At 38.0% G+C, this 22,669-nt stretch overlaps 1 protein-coding gene across 4 annotated transcripts in view; it reads left to right on the top strand.

Annotated features, from left to right (window-relative positions):
• The window catches only part of scaper (S-phase cyclin A-associated protein in the ER), a 162,818-nt gene that overhangs the window by 106,266 nt on the left and 33,883 nt on the right, over positions 1-22,669 (top strand). For all 4 annotated transcript variants that reach the window (XM_079809277.1, XM_079809275.1, XM_079809278.1 and 1 more), the window contains 3 exons: positions 6,853-6,976; positions 14,771-14,991; positions 21,034-21,189. In XM_079809277.1, coding sequence (XP_079665403.1) covers positions 6,853-6,976; positions 14,771-14,991; positions 21,034-21,189 — 501 coding nt within the window. The remainder of the gene's footprint in view (positions 1-6,852; positions 6,977-14,770; positions 14,992-21,033; positions 21,190-22,669) is intronic.

Genomic DNA, 22,669 nt, shown 5'->3' with positions numbered 1-22,669 from the left:
CATATAAAAAACAAAAGATAATGAATGAGCTCTAACCACAACACCACAACTACTGTTTGATTTCACGCTCAGTTAATCGTCAAAAGCTGCAGAATACCTTAGTTATGTCTATACTTGTGTAGCATGAAAGGATAACTCAGATATTTAATTGGTTGAATACCCAACAACATGTCAAGCAAACAGTTGGGGTTAGTTATGACAAGTTCAAGGTTCAATTAACCACCAAAAGCAACAGAATATCACTGTAACATCTACACTATTGTTCTAGCACTGAATGCTATCAAAATCATCTAGAAAAATGAACAAGCACTAGAGAGAGGTATTTGTTTAAAATCTCTGTTAATAATCAAGCAGCACAATAGTTAAAGTAATGTCTAACATGGTTTATAGAGCAGCAGTTAATGATATGCTAAAGCCCGCCCACATGTTGGTGTGATTGGTTACAAGGTAGTTTGTGACGTCAGAAACACCAGTGGTTTCAAACCGCATCTTTGGTTCACTGCAGTTTTAAGGAGAAAATACTCACCAATAGTGTTGACCTTATGAATTTGCACATGGTTTGTCATATTAAACAAGCATATTAAAAACACCACATAGACATATAACAACATTACAAACATGATTTTCACCACAGGGGGTCTTTAAGATGTTAGCAAGTAATTTTGTGAATTTTTAGACAAATTAGACTTAAGTGCAATATTTCAAACTTGTCAAATAACTTCAAGATAAGGCAAACAGTAGCTGTCGTTATCGCCCATTCGTTTTCATACTGTATGTTTAACACTTTAATACATTTTTCATACTAGATTGGTTTAAATGTTCAGTTTCTAGCACTTAATGCATCTGATCAACGAGCACTAGACCGATATACTTGCTTGATAATTTAGTCAAATATTGGATATTGTCATGTTTTTGACAACAAATAGACATGTCAAATCAGTAGCTAGCGCTCATTATGGCTTTTCACACTGCCCTTAACCTTGGGTTATCGTCGTTCTAAACACCGCTTTTAACCCCGGGTAAAGGAGCGCTTCACACTTGTAATTTAAATGCGGAGTTAGCCTGCTTTTTACCCGGCGTTATGAAACCCTGCTCTTTTGCTGTGTTAACCCCACATTGCGGTGCCAACCTTGTACAGTGTGGAATGGAGCGGTGTTAAAATGTTACCGTTGGATGCTTAGCAACAGACAACCAATCGCATACTCAAATTTTTGTACTTTTGACAGTCACCCTACGCATTGCATATAAACAGTAAATTCAGTGTTTGAGAGGAAAAATGTCAAATGCTGAAAGAAAACACAACAATTTGAGTAAAGAAGAGACTTAACCTTTACTTTTTATAGTCCAAAATGGCCATTCGGTATAATCTCGATAGTACAGTCGGCAATACGAGGATGCGCAATGCTAGAGCTTTTATGTAAATATGTTGCGTGCTGTGTTTATCCAATCAATGACACTGACACCGCAAATATGCAAATAAGAATGTTAACCCAGAGTTTAGGAATATACAATGTGAAATGTCAGTTTATGAATACCCAGGATTAATTGTTAACTCGGGGTAAATTATGACTAGCATGAAACAGTTTTGAATGACCCTGGGTTAACTATTTCAAGGCCATTTTTATTGTCAGATATCATCACATTATCCGTAATTGTTTTTCATCATACTGCACAAGTTCATTTATTTAGTGCATTTTTTGACGAGTTTGAAAATAACAGATACAGCAAACAGTAGCTGTAGTTAATGTCATTCTGTAGGTTTAGCACTTCAATAGTTAGAAACGGTTTTCATACTAGACATATTTCAATGTTTTTTTCTAATTATCTGACAATTCGCTACAAGAAGTTAAGTGTGTGATATTTCATTATTTCTGATGATAAGTGAGATATCAAACCTTAGCTGTGGTTAGTGTTCATTTATTGTGACAAACTCAGATTCTGGACCGTCATTTGTATATGTGCATACGTGTTTGATATCTACTGATATCTTAGTAACGTCTAAACCTGTAGCATTTTCCTGTTTTTTTTCTTTTCTTTTTTTTTCTTCTTACCCCAAATGCTCTTATTTGTTTCATACTGGAGTTTCTGTGCAAGCACTGGGGGTTGGTGTTGAGATTTGGCTAGTCGACAGCTGTTTTACACTTTAATAAGATTAGTGCAAAGAAATTAGTTGTGTGCTCTATAATCTGCCGTTTAACCATGCGAGCCACCTGGGGCTGCCCCACCCCCACTGCTCACATTCCTCCCCACGCGTTATTGGTCAGGCATCATATAGCCTCGGCCGTACCTTCAAAACCCTGTGAACGTGCACCTAAGATCAGGTTAACGTGAATCTTTCATGAGCTCATGTGAGTTTGCAGCTCATTAACACTTAAAAAAAAATAGTTTTACATATGTGCTATGTAGCTTAGCTAATTTGAATATGATAGAATTATGCGTTTCTAATCATAAATTTGTTTTATATTCTCACTTTATTTATTTTTTGTTATTTGGAAAATTTTTATACACTTTAATAAATGTATATATACAGTAGACAAGCTCATGAACAATCTGAGCAATTGTTTTTCACACTTGCTAGCACAATTTCAGTCGGCAGTTAATGTATAGTACTACAATAATGTGATAATCTCGTTCTTAAGCCCTCAATCCGCTGTTTATATTTGAGAAGCCAAAGTGAACCTTGACACTGAGGCCTGTCATTCAATCCTCGCCTGGACATTTGACACTTATCCTTTAAAAACGTGCCTAGAAACAATATGGATACCTCAAATTCCATGACAAACACTGATGAGACTTCATTTCCTAACGCAGCCCTACACTGTAAAAAGTGATCAGTTGACTTAACTTAAAAAAGGATGGAGCCCTTTGCCTTAAAATTAAGTAATACACCATACGAAATTGAAAAAATTAAGTTATGTGAACTTGACAATTCCACATAACGCATGAAGTTTATTTACTTAAAAAAAGTAAGGAAACGCATTGCCTTAAAATTAAGTCAACTGATCACTTTTTACAGTGAATCTAAAACTGCTCTGTAAAAAAAATTAAGTATATTAAGTACAATCAACTTGGATGTTTGTCATTTCAACTTAAATTGCATTAAACTGACTTTTTGTGAAAAATTGTGAGTCTTGTATAACTTGTAAAAAAGGTTGAAAATTGCTTCAAAAAACTTATTTCGATGAGTTAAACCAATGTAAAAAACATTGTTTTATAACATTTTATAACTTATTGATCATATCATTTTTTTTACCGTGTGTGAAGAACGCATCTGCGCTTAAAATTCATGGATTTTTAGTTTTCAATATTTGTAGTTTTCATTTAGCCAAAACCTGCTCGCCCCAACAGTCACGTTGATAATATTTGAACGCTTGATGGAAAGAAAGAAAGAAAGAAAAAAATGCTGTTCGAAGTTACACAATTGAAGCTCTGGTGGAAAATCAGTGTGGCTGAGGCAGTGCTGGTCCGCTGCCCAGAGTGCACAGGTTGGAGGGGATCTCACGTTTCCCTTCCCTGACTGAACAGAGCCTGGTGTATCACTCCACTCACCCATGACCATCCGTCCTTCCTTTCCTCCTCCTTTCGCCCCCAAGCTCCGGTATCCTTCTATCAATACAAAAGAAACACTTCACTATTTACGCTTTGGTGAATCAATGTTCCGTTGGCTGTTGCGTATTAATCGAACAAGACCTCTTTCGACACCCTTGTCAACTGCGTTTATCGCCGGCTCGGACGAGGTGAAAACTTGACGATTAATAACGGCGTACATAAAAACAGCTACACCCGATTTTTATAATGGGTCACGATCGAGCGGCTTTGAAAGTGCAAAGCTACGAGGCGTGCGGGGAATACTTGGATCCTTTCCCAGCAGACCAGGCACAATGTTTTCCCTGCGGTCTCATACTGCATGTCTGACGCTTTTACACCGCTATGTCAATATTCGCACCGCTATCTCCCTGATCAGCCCGCCAGTGGGTAAAATATACACTGGTGTTTTTGTCAGTCGGGTGGAAGTTATTGACAGGCCGAGGCCTTCGAGGCTCGTGCTATTTTTATAACGAGTGCCAATACGGTTTGGCTGAAAATGCTGAACAGATGGTGAAGGTTGCGGTGGATATCAAAATGTTTACGGCTGGAAATAAACATGGCCTGGTTTAAAAAAGAAAAGTCAGATTCCATTTGTCCGTACGGCAGATAGGGCCCCGCCACTCTGCTTTGGGATAAAATATACAGTTGTCAGAAAATATTAACTAATGAAGGGGTGGTTGGGAAGAGGGGTGGATGGGGGGTCTGGAGTGGGAGCAGAGTGACTGGTCAGTTATCAGCTACATTAATCTCCTCTCGGGCTGGTGTGGAACAGACAAAATACAGAGGCCTGACTGACTGACAGTGGCTTGCTGGCCCGAAGGCGCTGACGGCTAGACTCTTATCTGAGCCAAGAGAAAACGAGTTGGGGAAAGAGATGGTGGAAACGAGAAAGCAAGGAAGGGGCCAGGCAGATGTTCGGGATCCAGTTCTTCTCCATTTCATCTAATTGAGCCGATTGCAAGATCCCTTAAAAGTAAAGAACTGTGGCAGTACCTTGGTAAAGTGAGAATACCATCGTGCGTGTGTGTGTGTGTTGAATATGTATGTATGTATTATTTAAAAATAGGGTTCCAAAGTTTCCAGAATATCCCTAAATCTTTGGGAATTTTCCAGGATTTTTTGGAAATATTTGAAAAGTTTCTGGAAAAATTGGGAAAATATGGTTGCAAAGTTACCAGAGTTTCCCAACATTTTTGATGGAAACTTTCCAGAATTTCTGGGGAAATATTCGGAAACTTTTAGAACGTTTCTGCAAATCCAAAATCCAAATTTGGGAACTTTCCATTATTTTTTTGGAAATATTTGAAAAGTTTCTGGAAATATTGGGAAATAGGGTTGCAAAGTTTCCAGAATTTCCCTAAATCTTTGGGAACTTTCCAGGATTTTTTGGAAATATTTGAAAAGTTTCTGGAAAAATTGGGAAAATATGGTTGCAAAGTTTCCAGAGTTTCCTAACATTTTTTTTTGGAAACTTTCCAGGATTTTTGGGGAAATATTTGGAAACTTTTAGAGCGTTTCTGAAAATCCAAATCCAAAATCCAAATTTGGGAACTTTTCAGGATTTTTTTGGAAATATTTGAAAAGTTTCTGGAAATATTGGGAAATAGGGTTGCAAAGTTTCCAGAATTTCCCTAAATCTTTGGGAACTTTCCAGGATGTTTTGGAAATATTTGAAAAGTTTCTGGAAAAATTGGGAAAATATGGTTGCAAAGTTTCCAGAGTTTCCCAACAGTTTTTGGAAACTTTCCAGGATTTTTGGGTAAATATTTGGAAACTTTTAGAACGTTTCTGAAAATCCAAAATTCAAATTTGGGAACTTTCCAGGATTTTTTTGGAAATATTTGAAAAGTTTCTGGAAATATTGGGAAATAGGGTTGCAAAGTTTCCAGAATTTCCCTAAATCTTTGGGAACTTTCCAGGATGTTTTGGAAATATTTGAAAAGTTTCTGGAAAAATTGGGAAAATATGGTTGCAAAGTTTCCAGAGTTTCCCAACAGTTTTTGGAAACTTTCCAGGATTTTTGGGTAAATATTTGGAAACTTTTAGAACGTTTCTGAAAATCCAAAATTCAAATTTGGGAACTTTCCAGGATTTTTTTGGAAATATTTGAAAAGTTTCTGGAAATATTGGGAAATAGGGTTGCAAAGTTTCCAGAATTTCCCTAAATCTTTGGGAACTTTCCAGGATGTTTTGGAAATATTTGAAAAGTTTCTGGAAAAATTGGGAAAATATGGTTGCAAAGTTTCCAGAGTTTCCCAACAGTTTTTGGAAACTTTCCAGGATTTTTGGGTAAATATTTGGAAACTTTTAGAACGTTTCTGAAAATCCAAAATTCAAATTTGGGAACTTTCCAGGATTTTTTTGGAAATATTTGAAAAGTTTCTGGAAATATTGGGAAATAGGGTTGTAAAGTTTCCAGAATTTCCCAAAATTTTGGGGAAAGTTTCCAGGATTTTTTGGAAACTTGGTAACACTTTACAATAAGGTTTCGTTAGTTAACACAAGTTAATGTATTAACTAACACGAACTAACCATAAGCAGTACATTTGTTACTGTATTTGTTCATCTTTGTTAACGTTAGTTTATGGTTTGTTCATGTAAGTTCACAATGCATTAACTAATGTTAGCAATATTTTAATAAAGTATTAGTAAATGTTGAAATTAACATTAACAAAGATAAATAAATGCTTTATAAGTGCAGTTCATTATAAGTTCATGTTAACTAATGTTATCGTAAAGTGTTACCGGAAACTTTTGAAAAGTTTCTGGAAATATGAATTATGAGGGGTTTTTTTTGGTTTTGGTTTGCATAAAATACTATTACTTTATACTGGTTTATCTTTAATGTGGTGTTAATTGCATAGTACCTTGTCCCAAAAATACCACAATACTTCCTATACTTCTTTTTTTGTAAGTGATTAAGCCCTCATCAGGCACATCTCATGTTTTATCTTCAACATTACATAAGGAGCTGTTCCTGAGAGAAAATCCCTTGAGCATAATATTCCAAGTGTTGTCATGCTTCTTGGATTGCGTGTGATGTTCACACTCCGAGCTTTAAGTGTCAGTTTCCTCAGATAACCTTACTGTATTACGGCAAAGAACCCGACTCATCTGATTGGCAATCTTTTACACTGCGACTCGGAGTAGCCCTGAAAAGTTTATATGGGGCCTGCTTTGTATCCTGATCATTTAGATGGAAAACTCAAAACAGGAGAAGCCGTCGGCTTTTGAAAACTAATCCCCCCCTCTCTTTCTCTTTAGGTCCCTCTGCGCTGCCGTGAACACGTATTACCTGTCCTGTGCGCACTGCCACAACAACTGTTCCTATGTTCTCTTCAGCAACAAAATTACTTTTCTCATGGACGTACTCCTCCATCAGTTAACAGTGAGTATTAACATTGAGTTTGCCTAATCCTGCTGTTTTGGGGTCTTTATGTGCCATAAATCCAAGTTTTTGTCACTACATTATTGTCATTTAAATGGACATTCGATCATTATTTTCTCATATTGTTCCAAACCTTTATAACTAAAAATATAACTAAAACACACATTAATATCCTGGCCGTCGGTTTCCATAATATACAAGTGAATGAGGACTGAAGCTGTCAAGCTACAAAATGACACAAAAAGCACCATAAAATATCATAAATCTGGTTCATACAATGCTCTATATTTAATGTCTGAAGTTGTACAATAGTTTTATGTGAGGGACAGACCAAAATTAAGGTTTATTATCTCCCCCAAGCTCTTACTGGCTTATTCATGAGAGGAGAAGAGATTCATTCTGAAGTTGATCCAGTTTGCAACACCCATCTGAATGATTCGTTCACAAATTTGACTGATCCGGTTCTCAAGTTCAACTCAATGACTCAATCCAGTTAATTATTAGTGAATGTCAACTAAAATCTCACAAAGGTATCGTATGACTTCAAAAAACGTTGAATATAGCGCATGAGTCACAATGGACTACTGATGATTAATTTTATGGAACTTTTTGAGGCTTGAAAGCACCCATTCATTACAACTGCATGGAAAAGAGTGACCAAGACATTGTTTAAAATGTCTCCTTTTGTATTCCACAGGAGACAGTAAGTCATACGGGTTTGGAACAACATGAATGGGAGGGAGAAAAATGACAGAATTTTCATTTTTGGGGTGAACTAATACTTTTAGGATGCGACTTCCACTTCAGCTTTTAAAGGCCTGAAGTGCTGTTTTGTCATGTTTAAAGGGTCATTTCTGTCTTGTTCATCTTGCCAGAGCATATGTAGCTCATCTACCAGTTTAAAGCAAGCGCCAAAATGGGTTTTAATACATACAACATTGCTCTTGTTTATATGACTCACTGAATCATCTTAAGTTCTGGGAAAGCTCCACTGCTGAATCACATTTCGCATTGATTCTGTCCCTTATTTTTTGTCTGTACCTCGCCGTCTCCCCCAACCCCCCCCCATCCTTCTCTCCCGTCCTTTGATTTTTGGCAAGGGGGTTTTAGAACCAAGCTCACGCTACACTTCAAGCTTTTTAAGATGTCATTGAGACAGAGTATGGAAAGACACACAAATGTCAGTAGGGTTGTGTTTACCAAAGCTCCTCAGTGTTGAACAAAAACACAGTAACAGAAATGTTTTCCACCAAAATCACAACAGGTGCTAACAGAATATATATGCATATATTTATTTATAAATAAATTACAGCACGTATCCCATATATATTTATTTATTTATATTTATATATATATTTATTTATAAATAAATATATAAATAATAAATATATATATAAATAAATTACAGAACGTATCCCATATATATATATATATATATATATATATATATATATATATATATATATATATATATATATATATATATATATATATATATATATATATATATATATATATATATATATATGGGATACGTTCTGTAATTTATTTATAAATAAATAAATAAATATATATGGGATACGTTCTGTAATTTATTTATATATATATTTATTATTTATATATATATTTATTTATAAATATATATATATATTTATTTATTTATTTATAAATAAATTACAGAACGTATCCCATATATATATATTTATTTATTTATAAATAAATTACAGAACGTATCCCATATATATATATATATATATATATATATATATATATATATATATATATATATATATATATATATATATATATATATATATGGGATACGTTCTGTAATTTATTTATATATATATATTTATTATTTATATATTTATTTATAAATAAATATATATATAAATATAAATAAATAAATATATATGGGATACGTGCTGTAATTTATTTATAAATAAATAAATAAATAAATATGGGATACGTTCTGTAATTTATTTATATACATATTTATTATTTATATATTTTTATATATATATATATATATATATATATATATATATATATATATATATATATATATATATATATATATATATATATATATATATATATATATATATATATATATATATATATATAAATAAATAAATAAATAAATAAATAAATAAATAAATTACAGAACGTATCCCATATAATTACTTTTACTGATAATTTACTCACCCCCATGTCATCCAAGATGCCCATGTCTTTCTTTCTAAAGTCGAAAAGAAATTAAGTTTTTTGATGAACACATTCCAGGATTTTTCTCCATATAATGGACTTGCTCCAAACGGTTCAAGATCCAAATGACAGTTTCAGTGCAGCTTCAAAGGGCTTTAAGCGATACCAAACAATGAATAAGGGTCTTATCTATCGAAACGATCCGTTTCTGCAAGAAACCGAGCAGTATTTATGCTATTATTTTACCTCTTATCAGACAAACGTGATCATCTCGGAGCTCCGCCGTAACTTCCGCTAAGTGAGGTCAAAATACGAGCGTGGTCATAGATGTATACGTAGATGCCTCATTAGCTCTCGCACGGATCAGTAGAAGGAGGCATCTGCGATCAATATATCTATGACCAGGCTCGTATTTTGACCTCACTTAGCGGAAGTTATGGCGGAGCTCAGAGATGATCACGTTCGTCTGATAAGACGTAAAATTAATAGCATAAAAACTGCTCGGTTTCTTGCAGAAACTGATCGTTTCGCTAGATAAGACCCTTATTCATCGTCTGGTATCGTTTAAAACCCTTTGATGTAATATGGACCTTGAACCGCTTGGAGCCCATTGAAGTCCATTATATAGAGAAAAATCCTGGAAAGTTTTCATCAAAATTTTTTATTTTGGACTGCTTTTGGACTGCAGAAAGAAAGACATGGACATCTTGGATGACATGGGGTTGAGTAAATTATCAGCAAAAGTTTATCTATATAATATAGACTCACTTTTATTCAACTGTTACTCAATTTTTCAGTTTAACACATTCCATAAATAAAATTCAATTTAAATGCAAATTTATTTGTGAATCATGATGTCTGTGCATGCAGGTTTTACACATAAATAAGTGTGTACAATTAGTAAATGAGAGCCAGTGACTTGTGGGCTTTTGGATGTGTGTTTTCGCAAGAAACATTGGTTCGGCAAATCATTAAGCCACAGTCAGTGTGCGTCCCAGTCTAGAGAGGTAATATTTCCTGGGGGCAAAGGGGTTTATTTCAAATCCAACGCAACCGTAAGTCAGCCCTCTGATTATTTGACATGTGATTGATATAAATGGACAGAATAGTCATCCAAGTGAAGTGAAAAAGTCAGCAAAGAGCAATATTGAAGCTGACCTATGTAGCAGTTTACGTGTGTGTGTGTGTGTGTGTGTGTGTGTGTGTGTGTGTGTGTGTGTGTGTGTGTGTGTGTGTGTGTGTGTGTGTGTGTGTGTGTGTGTGTGTGTGTGTGTGTGTGTGTGTGTGTGTGTGTGTGTGTGTGTGTGTGTGTGTGTGTGTGTGTGTGTGTGTGTGTGTGTGTGTGTGTGTGTGTGTGTGTGTGTGTGTGTGTGTGTGTGTGTGTGTGTGTGGGTGGACTGGTAATCATCACGTTATGGGGACAAAATGTCCCCACAAAGATAGCAATATCCGAAATCCTCATCCTTGTGGGGACATTTTTAGGTCCCCATGAGGAAAACATCTTATAAATCAGACTAAGTGATGTTTTTTGAAAATGTAAAAATGCAGAATGTCTCCTGTGATGGGTAGGTTTAGGGGCAGGGGCAGTGTAGGGGGATAGAATATACGGTATGTACGGTATAAAAACCATTACGCCTATGGAAAGTCCCCATAAAAGATGAAAACCCAACATGTGTGTGTGTGTGTGTGTGTGTGTGTGTGTGTGTGTGTGTGTGTGTGTGTGTGTGTGTGTGTGTGTGTGTGTGTGTGTGTGTGTGTGTGTGTGTGTGTGTGTGTGTGTGTGTGTGTGTGTGTGTGTGTGTGTGTGTGTGTGTGTGTGTGTGTGTGTGTGTGTGTGTGTGTGTGTGTGTGGGTGGACTGGTAATCATCACGTTATGGGGACAAAATGTCCCCACAAAGATAGCAATATCCGAAATCCTCATCCTTGTGGGGACATTTTTAGGTCCCCATGAGGAAAACATCTTATAAATCAGACTAAGTGATGTTTTTTGAAAATGTAAAAATGCAGAATGTCTCCTGTGATGGGTAGGTTTAGGGGCAGGGGCAGTGTAGGGGGATAGAATATACGGTATGTACGGTATAAAAACCATTACGCCTATGGAAAGTCCCCATAAAAGATGAAAACCCAACATGTGTGTGTGTGTGTGTGTGGCCAGTATTGGCATCCACCCTTCCCTTCCCTGTAATTAGATTTTTGGAGAATGTAGCTGGTTTTGCCTGCTCTCTCAGCATACTAACCTACTCCTCTGTAAAAACTGTCATTTTAACATGGGTTGTACCTGTGATAATGTCTGTATGTATTTCTTGTCTTTAATCAATGACCTCTGACTAGTCTTAATACCACCTTAATGCGTTTGACCTTAAAAATGACACATTAAAATGTTCTATATAGCAAAAGACAAAATGGTCATGTTTTGGGAAATTATTATTGTTACAGATTTGTATTTATATTAGACATTCAACATTACAGTATAATTAAAAGCTATATCAATTTCAACATGTATTAGGCTTTAAAAAATAACAACCTTTAAATTTAAGTGAACTTAAAGCAATCTTCACATTAACCCATTATAATAAATGTCATATTTACACGTGGCCTTCATATATAATCAATATACAGAACTGTAATAAAGTTATCAAACACTTTACAGTCTTAACTGCATACATTAAATACAGATTACTCCTTATTAAGGCAACAATTTTCTCTGTTACCTTAGTTCTTTTATTAACATTAATGACAGGTTTATTAGGCTGCTGTCACTTTAAGATCTGTCATGCTTATCTAATTTTCTCACAACTCTTTAAGTTCATTTAAGACGTTATTTAACTCATTTAAGACTGTAAAAAAATGGGCATTTTGGCATAACTCTGTGTTATTGTTTGTTCAAACCAAAAAATATGGACGTACTGTCCGTGACGTCACCCATAGGATTCTGAAGAGCTGTTTTGAAGTGTAAAGTAGGGACGAGCTGGCCGTTGCCATCTTGGCAGCGCCTCATCGCGCGTCACTCCCGGATAACAGAAAATGGGCAAAGTGGCGAGACGTGGGTGGAGCTGAGGTGACGCGATAACTTGCAGACAGCAGATAAATGGCTATCCACCTGTCACTCAAAGTTGCCACGCCCTTAATTATGCAGAACTTTAAGGCTTTATATAATGTAAACGAATGAGTTATAAAAAATAAATTCACCCCCCTCACAGATGTCATGAAGGGCAAAATTAGCCGTATAGACCAAAACCAAAATTTGTACCAGGCTGTAAACATGTTTGTTTCTGCTGTAAAGTTGGGCATTTTAACATGGGGCTCAATGAGATTCTGCTCCCTTCTGGAGCCTGTCCCTAGCGGCCAGTTGAGGAATTACAGTTTAAGTCACTTCCGTATTGGCTTCAAGAGAAACTGCGGGAGGTTGCCGCTTGGTTCAAACCAAGCCTGTAGTGCTTCAGTCAGAAATTGAAGCTTTCGCGCCTCGATCGCCCCCTGGTGGCCGGTCCCAGTATAGCTCCTAAACCCCGCCTCTCCATGTATTTGAATGGGCGCGAGACACACTAAACAATTTAATTACACTTCAAATAATTGTTTCCTAAAGATGGTTTCTGTCATTTTAGGCAGTTTTTATTACAATAATTTCATTTCAAGTGTTCGTTTTTTAAATAAGTTTAGTTTTAGTGAGTTATTTGATGCTATAAAAACGAGGGGTGTGACGTCATGATTGACAGCTGAGATTGACGGCTTCTCTGAATGAACTTGTCACTGAGGCACTAACGGACTTTTTTCTGGATTTTTGGGAGGAGATTGGAGCTTTAGCTTTAATTTCTACACTTCTATAACTGTTTATTTCACACCAACATAATGAATTGTTCTGCATCTGCGAGAGTGTGGGCGGGCTTTTGATAATCGCGCCTCTACTTCCTGTTCTCTACTGCGCAACTCCGGTCCCGAGATCGCTACTGCGCAGACTCGGTCCCAAGATGTCAGCGCCGTGAGCGGGCCTATGAAAGCTTCAACTTTGGTCAGCGGAAGTCAATGAAGTCGCGTCGTCCATATTTTTTTACGGTCTATGGTTCAAACGCGAAGAAGAACTCGATTCTGGTTCGCTGTCTCGATTCTCTTTAGTCTTGTCGCGTTTGAATGGTTTAAAAGCATTTGCATGAATAAGAGCGTGATCATATAATGTATGTCTAGCCAAAGGATAATAGATAAAACGGATTCTGTATTAATTGCGTTAAATATTTTTAAATAATGAATCGCATAATGAATCGCATACCTTAACGCAGTCATTTTGAAAGCACTAATATAAATGCATTTCATATACAAGCAAGCATATTTATTTTTTATTTGATTATTTATATGTATTTGAATCAACAGAGTATATGCAGACTATAAATAAATGTTTTGGCCATAAACTTCTTAGGCAAGAACTCAAACACATGTGAGTATTTGGCAAATGCATTGTATGTGCACGGTCCAGCTCTATTGGCTAAATGTGCATTCTTGCAAGTAGGGAGCTATAAACATGATGACAGCTTTAACTAACTTGCCAGTAAGATTCTCTTTAACCTGTCGCTCTTTTGTGACAATAGTTGACGTGAAATAATGTGATTAAAGAAGAAGTTGGTTTACGTTATGTCCTTGCAAACCTCACTCTTAGACATATACTTTAACTGAGAAACCTATCTCTATGGGACCTGTGTCCCTATCCTTGCCTCCAGTCTCGAGGATTCCTGCCAACGGGAATACATTGCAAAGTTCTCATATGCCCACCATTGGCACCCCACCAGCGACAATGTCGCTTTGAGTTGTAACTACCATTTTATAACCCAGGGCTGATGAATAATAGAGCAGCACCCTTGTAGTTATTTATGCACTAGAGGATCAGGATTCCAACCAAAGATTAATGGCTTACGCGTGGAAACAAAAGAGGACAGGATCCTTTTTATTTGCACCCTCTGCTTTAATTGAACATGTTTTAAAATGCAAGCTGAGGTTTAAATGACCCTGTCTATTGTGCAACAGTGCTGGGCCGGATATTGAGACACCAGCACGGACCATTGTTGAGTGATCTCAAATGTCCGTCAATGCAAAGATTGGTGTAAGAGACAGTCATCCGTCAGTTGAACGGTGTGTTTGCACATTTAAAAAGGTATTTTTAGACCTTTCCAAATCAGTTTCAACCAATGTTTGCTTAGAGTACTGTACATCTTGTAAGGATGCAATTAATAGGATTGTGTTTTTTGTAAACTGCATCAAAAGAAGGATTTGCAGCAGTACAAACTACGATAATGGTGTAAGTTACGGTAACAACACTGTGTATCAAAGCTCCAAACAGAGATCCAACAAAATGCCTACAGTTGTTTGAACATGACTGTAGATTTAGACCTTCCCGTCTTTATAGACATGTTGAGAGTCGTTGACGAAGAGGGTTTCATCTGCAGCTCTTGATGAAACCTGAAAGCTCCAACGTGTCTAGACACCATTGTCTTGCTTCTTGGTAGTCTCAGGGTAGTGACTACAGTTCAACTGACAACTGTCTTTGTTTTTTCTCTCTTCACCAATGATGAATAATGCATCTATACCTGTTTCTGTAGCTCTTCGTGCCTGATGAGGACAACTCCATCTTTGGCCGCAGTGTCAATAAGCAGATCTTTGAGGGTTTGACCACAGGACTTCTGCAGACAGTCGCCACAGTGCTGGGGCAGTTGCACCCACCTATGCTGAATGGAGATGCTCCACGTGTATGCACTCCAGATGCCAAGAGCAGACCTGCCGCCAGCGAGAACTTCAACACACGTACTCAAGATCTCATCAGGTTATTCCTTTATATGCTTTCTTTCCATGACTCTTCCTGATCCAGCATTTTGAATGCTAATCTTATGTCCTTTGTTGGAGTAACACATAACGTGTTTAAATCCAGAGAAATCAGCTATTTTAACCAGTGTTACGGACTGTGTCATTGAGCGCGCCGCCAGGCAATGATGTCATATCCGCCTTTCCCTCGATTTCCAGTTTTACTTTCATAGAAACCAAGGAAACAACAGACGCTTTAATATATTGTGTGTTTTATGAGACCGGTGAGCAACTGTTTGAGTACATTTATCAACAGAAAACCAATCATTTTTATGTAGCACTTGTTTTCTTGATTTTACCACGAGTACAATGTTTGTACCATGCGTCAGAGACAACAATTTAACAATTTAACTTTTAATTTGTAATTTAACAACAGTCATTTAGTCATCCAGTTTTTATTAATATGATATTCTAATATCGATCTAGATTACTGCAAAGCGCAACAAGTCTCTCATACCAGTAACCGAGCGAACGCACAGAGTAACGTTAACATAACTTTCAAATGTATTTAGTATGATTTTTTTTTTTAACCATGTAAAACAGCACTGCGTTACCCAACATACACAAATAGCGGAAGCGTCCGACTGCAGCATAAGCATAAATTAGGCATGCTCATTTCGGTTAATTTTCCCAACCGATAACCGCCTCTCGTTATCCGAATATTAACCGTTAACTGATAAGATTATAATATTGAATTGGTATTAAATAAAAAAACAATTGGCGAGTGTCTATGACTTTTTTTCACTGGTTTATTTTACTGTGCAAACAGCAGCAAACAGAACAGATCAACAACATAACCTGGATTCACACATCACATTTTCACGCACCTGCAGCGTTTTTGACAACAGAGAAAAACAGAATAAAATATAAATAAAAAGAATAAAATAAATAGGCCTACACTAAATATTTTCACTTAAATAATTACCAAACTAAGATGACAAAACGAAAATACACCGAATCCGTTTGAAGCTTTGAAGAACCAGAATCGTCCAAAAAAAGCAGGCCTACCTCAAAACACACCTTGTATGTTGTTGTTGTTTTTTTTTTTTTAAAGTAACATGTCTAAGTGATGTGGGTTAGTCGGCAGAAAACACCCTCTCAAGCACTTACGTCTGGCTCCGCAACGCGAGCCTCCACTGACTGCGGGCGCGCATTGTCCGTTTGGGGACGTGTTTGTACTCGACGCGCTCGCTGTAGTGCTATTCTTTGAAACGACAAAGGCCGTCTCGGAGTAATTGTTCCATAAACCATCAGGAAACAGCGGCGAGAAGAACATACGTGACAATGTTTGCTTTGGTAAACTTTACCAAAGCCACACTACGAAAAGCCTTAAACAAGGCTTCAGATGGCACTGATGCCCCGGGAATACAGAGATAATGCCTTGCTAGAGTGGCCTGCATTCTGTCGAAATGGTTCCACACAGTAGGCCTACTTCTTTTCCATTGCTTCATTTTACGAAATATGTCTGTGTAGACACGTGTGGTTAACAAATACAACATATTTTTCTTTAACCATGCAGCAAAAAAAAAAAAACTGATTTTTTTAATATAATTTTTTTTGTATTAATCGGTCAAAATTCTTACTTTCGGTTAACGGTTAAACGGTCAATATGAGCATCCCTAGCATAAATAAAAGCTCAGAGACCGGTGTTTCGTGCAGGTCTCTCATTAGCATTCGGCTCTCAGCACGTCTTGCTTCATACCACCATAACATTAATTAAACTCTAATACATTTGCTCATTCATGAACATGATTTCTGGCCGAGTCTGTCGGATTTCTTTCCATCGACTGTGGAGGTGAAGACGACAACTCCCATGATTCCACGCTCATTCACGACATCATCGAACTACGCCTTTGTTTTGAATAAGCGACCTCTAGCGCCAAAAATTACATATTGTGCCTTTAACTATTTATATTTTGTATAAATATTTATATTTTCACGGCAATAAATAACTGCTTCAAAGTTTTCAAATTATATGACAATTTTCTCTAATATTATAAAAATAAGCATTTTCTTAGCTGTGGTGAAAACAAATTCATACAAGAGAGCCAATCAAAAGTATCAGAATAGCATTGCTTTACTAAATGGCCTTTAAATGGCCGGAGGCATCGAAAACAGGCAAGGAAACAAATGAATATTATTCAACATTAGATTTTAACAGAAAATATTCAGATGTACCCCCCTTTGTAGTTGTTAAAATTTTCATAAGTAACTATAATTTAATTACACATTTTTTTTCTCAGAAACTGTAACTGATTAGTTACTTTTTTTTCAATTAAATTACCTAACGCCGTCACATGTCAACACCGGTTAGCAACAATATTTTTTGCAATGGGAAATACACAAGGATTTCTCAAGTCCCTTGAGCAGGGAATGGCCTCTTGGAAAGGATCCAGAGGTTATCCCGGTCAGACAATTCAGGAAATTTGTTTAAAAAACTACTCCATTTTAATGACATCATAGTCTTGTAAACATCAGACCAGGCTTTCTGAACTTTTGTTGGGTACAGTATTCTCTGGGATGCACCATCTCTTTCCTAACTTAGCCGGTAACTCCTTCACAAATCTGTGCTCTAAAGTTTTAATTCTCCACATTGGCCAAAATTCCCTTCTGGAAGTGCACGACTTGAAGTTGAACTCAACATGAGAGTAGGGCAGTGCGGAGGAGAGCGCTAGTGCTGGGCTTTCTCCTGCTCTCTGAGGAAAGGCAGACAGCCCGGCCTGCTAAGAATCCCAAGCTTCCCACAATCCCTCAGTGTTCCCTCCCATGATTTGTTTGACACGAGCAGTCTCAAGCCCAGTGCAGTGACCGTGGAGTGACCTTGCAGACATGGCCGGAACGGGCCAAGTAGTGGCTGGATTACCAAAAATAACTGCAGGGATGAAATAAAGTAATTTTAATTTTTCAAACTCCTTGAAAAGGGCTTTGAAAGAGAAAAGAGGACTATAAAAAGAATAATGCTTAAAGCATTAATTTCATTTAATTTGATGTAAGCGGATAAACTCCCTGAATGAGTCGCATTCACATCCGATAGACCTTTGGCTGGACCATCTGATCATGACTGATCACTTTGGCTCTTGTTGCCAGGATGTAGCATCTGAGAGGCTGCACAATGGTGTGTGGAAAGCCGCTTTGTGCTTGAGCCAAACCCAAGAGGAAGATAAAGACATAACAAGGGGCTTTAGTTCAGGTGATGGCCGACCTATTGAGAAGGAGGGGAGGGAGAATTGTAATTGCCTTTGTGTGTGCACACATTTGACTGACAGCCGTAACAAAAGGAGGAATGAGGGAAGTAAGAAAAAGAGAGTGAGGGGAAAAAAGATTTGGGGAGACTGGGAAACCGAGGCTAAAGTAGAGGGTGTGAGATGGAGATCTGCAACTGAGTCAGCTCTTTGCTGCACTGGAGCCACAAAACGCTGGCCCAGACTTCACTGGGAGGTCCAGTGATTGACTGCAAGGAGACTTTAGGCAGTGCTGAAGGTGGGAGAGGGTGGAGGGACGGAATACCTGAGCCATGAGGGAAGAAGGGGGGCTTTCCTCCTTTTTTTTAGATCTGAGCTGGCACACGGAGACACAGCCATCCACTAATACTGTAATTAGGCCTGATTTGTAGCCAGGAGGGTGTGGACTAACACGGTCATAAGACCTTTCATTTGACCAGACAAATTAGAGATATAGACATAATAGGCAGGAGTTGTGGGCTCAGATGAGAGCTCAGATTTCAGACCAAGAGCCTTCTGGATTGCAGTGGGCTTCATGACTGTGAGCTGCCTACATAGACAGCATTTTAAGTAGGGCTTTCCCCTAATAGTCGACTAAACATTAGTCGACTACAAGAGGCTTAAGATTTTATTAGTTGTTTAGTCGCAGAAAAAAATCTGTGAGGGACAGATCGCTAACGGCGGGTCCTTGTGGTAATTGCAGTAATGCCAGGGAGGAAATCCAAACGTTCGCCTATCATCCATCGAACTCAAATATGGCTTATAATTTGAATCATGTAAGTAGCAACTTTACATCGTTAACCTACGTTAACCTAGATAAATGTGCATTATTATTAGGCGCATATCCAAGTGTTTGTGCAGAGTGTGGAAGCTGAAGTATTAGCGCACTTCATGACATGGATGCGCCGGCGCGATCACTTGCATTTCTTTCAACTTAAAATATTTTTTTGTCATACAGATAAGAGTAATACATCATCCCAAAGTTCTACTTATATTTGTGTACACACGCAATATCAACAAAATGTGTTTTTGTAAAATAAATAAAACAAACAGGATGCTGCTTTCTGTCGTCTGGGTCTCATTGTATAGGCTACTTGCCTCACAGACATGAGAAATATATATGTAATGGAGGCCAGCTAGTAGTTGCTGTGCGAGGCTACAACCCCTAATGACTGACGCTAGGGGTTGTAGCCTTTTGCCTCCTTGTTAGAGTGTCCGACTCTCATGCTGGCGGACCCGGGTTCAAGTCCCGCTTGGAGCGGGCAGTTTGAACAGTAGGGGTTACATTGGTGCCGTGACCAGGATGGGAGTGAGGTTTAGGGGGGGTGAGTGTATGAGTGTAACTTAGGCCAGCTAGTAGTTGCTGTGCGAGTAAACCTCACTCCTCTGATCTCAAGAGATGCTCTGACGATAGGGGTTGCAGCCTTTAGCCTCCTTGTTAGAGTGTCCAACGCTCATGCCGGTGGACCCGGGTTCGAGTCCCGCTTTGAGCGGGCGGCTCGAACTGGAGGGGTTACAAATAGAACGCTTGAAATGTCTACTTTTAAATGAACCAATTCTAAACAAAAACAAATACTCACTGATTATGTAATCCATATGAAAGTTGCATTTCTCGAGCGTTTGCTATACTGCAGAGATGACGAGTCAGCATCATCAACTTCATCTTAGCAACAATAGCCGCGTTTCCATTACCCTTCAAATTGCGCAAATTGAAACTGCAAATTGAAAATACACCCAATGGAAACGCGTCAATTTTGCAAAAACTCACATATATCGCAAAAAAGTTTTTACGCTCTCATGAGGTGGTTTTTCAGGCAATTCAAAAAAGGACATTTTCGCAAAACTGCAATGGAAATCGCATTTACAGGTCATCTGGCGTATGTAAAAGTGGACCTTTCTTTACAGATGGCGCTGTGTGTTTGGACAGAAGACGAGGCAGAGTTCTTTATTAAACTCATAAAAGACAAAATAATTACAGGAATACTGGATTCTAAACAGCAAAGAAATGCCACAAATGATCATGAAGACCTTGAAGCAGATATGTGGGCGAAACACCTGATACGGCACACTCAAGTATAAGGGGCTTTCCTTGCCATAAATACTTGGATAACACGAACATCTTCCGTTAAAAATAATGGCTAGTGCGGTGGAGGGGAGGTACATAAACCTACCAACTTACGTGGCATAATTTTTGGAATGACTTATCGCGAGAGGAAAATAAAAGTTTTAGTCGCATAACATCGGTTAATGGAAACGCTGTCATATCGCTGTCATATCAAACTATAATAGTTTTTTATCGACATTTAGAAAATCTTGCAAAAGTTTTGCGTAAATCTGTATCGGAAACATGGCTAATGACTCGTTACTTTTGCTACAACTTTGCGGCAAGCTTTATGCATGTGCTTGAGACGAGTGCAAGGCATATATTCCGCCCCCAGTATATATGTAATTAATTACATTAATATAAATGAGTGATTAATTGGCTAATGGCTTAAATGAACGACTACTAGTCAACTCTTTAGTCGGGGCATCATAGGTGTACTCCCAGTGTGAAGTGTGTTACACAAAGTCCAAAACTATATGCCACTTTTGAAATGCCTCATTGTTGCCCAATTTGAGTCACCTTTGCATATATCCCAGAGGAGGCAATCCCCTAACCTATCATTTTAGCCTAAATCAAATTGATGTTCCACTCAAGAAAATGAGCATGATTAATGTGATTGTCATCCAAATGTTTTCATGTGTGTCTTTAAGTCTGACGCGTTTCGACTTGTTTCCCTCAGCTATGTGGTGAACATGGGCTTGATCGACAAGCTTTACGGCTGTTTCCTGTCCATACAAGGGCCGATTGACGAGAGTCCCAAAATGGCTGCCTTTCTGGAGCAAGCCACTGCTTTCCTCCATGGGATGTGCAAGTTGTGTTTTGCCGTGACTGGACGGTGAGTGGTTTCTTATGTTACTTTACTCCATTTGTCTCCAAAGTAATCTTTCTTTACTTGACATGACCCTGACATGACATTACAAAAAAAAATGTTGTACACTGTTGTACTGGGACTTGTATCATTGTAGTGGTATTCTTTGAATTACTTTATGATGTTAGTTATTTGGGTATGGTAATTATTCATTCCCATAGGGAAAGTTCAATCATACCACCATCACTATCCCATGATACCTCCAAAGTACACACTATTCTTAGTGGTCGCACCCTTCCCAAACATCCCCAGACAAGCAGATAACCTCATTCCTATCTAAATGAATAGGTGAAGTCCACTGTAGTTTTGTTGTTCTGATGTCTGAGGAGGTGCAGACCAGAGACAGCAGCCCCATCAATCAGCAGCTCATTTCCCAGTGTGTGACGTTAGCCCTGCAGAGCCTGTGCTGATAGTCATCTAGCGGCCCGCAGCTCTGTCTCCCTGCACTGTAAACTCCTGCCTGCAGCCCACCCACGTGTGTGTCGGAGTGCGTTTTGTGCATGCACAACTGCTGACAGAGGCTAACCACACTGTCACAGCTTGTGATATCCCGACTTTGACCTATGACCCTGACTTGCAGAAAAGACAGATCACTCTGATGCTGCACTGTTGCTTTCTACATACTTTAAATTGCATTGTAAACATTTTAGGAGTGATTGTTTTCTTTGTACAATGTGATGTTCTGTCTGCAGATTCTGTCTGTGCCTGATAAGGTGTATTAAAAGGTAGTGCTACGTAGAAAGTGCAACGGATGTGTTTCAGAACAATTTGAATGAAATTCTCTTGATCTCCACTGCTTTTATGTCCCAGACTTTAATCTGAATGAGTCTTTGCATTTGCACAAATTCAAATATTACATGCAAGTCCATTCCACTTGGATTTTGGAGTTTCTTCAAAGGTCATAGCTCCACCTCAGTTGGCCAGCTATGTTCTATTCCAGCTGTTGCATGCTATGACGCCACCCAGCTGGTTGTGACAACTCCAGTGTCTCTTCCAACATCCTTTAGCTTCTGACACTGAATATCTGTGAGAAACGCCAGTGCCATTTCTTCTCTTTAATAGTCCTGCTCAGCGACATCTTTCATAATCGAGTCAACGTTCCATTCCGTCATTCTTCACCATGCTGAAGGCCAGGAAGTTGTCCCTTTGTGGTTCGTGTTTGACATTTCCGAGTTGCTCTACTCTCTTGCAGTTGCCAGACCCTGGGATTTGTTCTTACAGCGAGTGCTTTGTATTTCTGTCACCGGCTACCAGTGTATTTGTTGGGATTAAATATTGATAGTCATCAACGGGCAATAATTCAAAGAACCGTTTGTGCTAAGCTAATGATGACGTGTTAACATATGAATTGTGGCATGTGCTGCAATCAAAATGGATTGATATGGTGGTGTATCTGAATGTACTACTTGTTATAGAGCAGGGGTGCTCAATCCTGCATCTGGAGATC

The sequence above is a fragment of the Gobio gobio genome (genome assembly GCF_949357685.1).
Source record: "Gobio gobio genome assembly, chromosome: 25".
Lineage (NCBI taxonomy): Eukaryota > Metazoa > Chordata > Actinopteri > Cypriniformes > Gobionidae > Gobio > Gobio gobio.
Note: the sequence above shows the minus strand (reverse complement) of the source record. Positions and strands in the feature narration are given on the sequence as shown.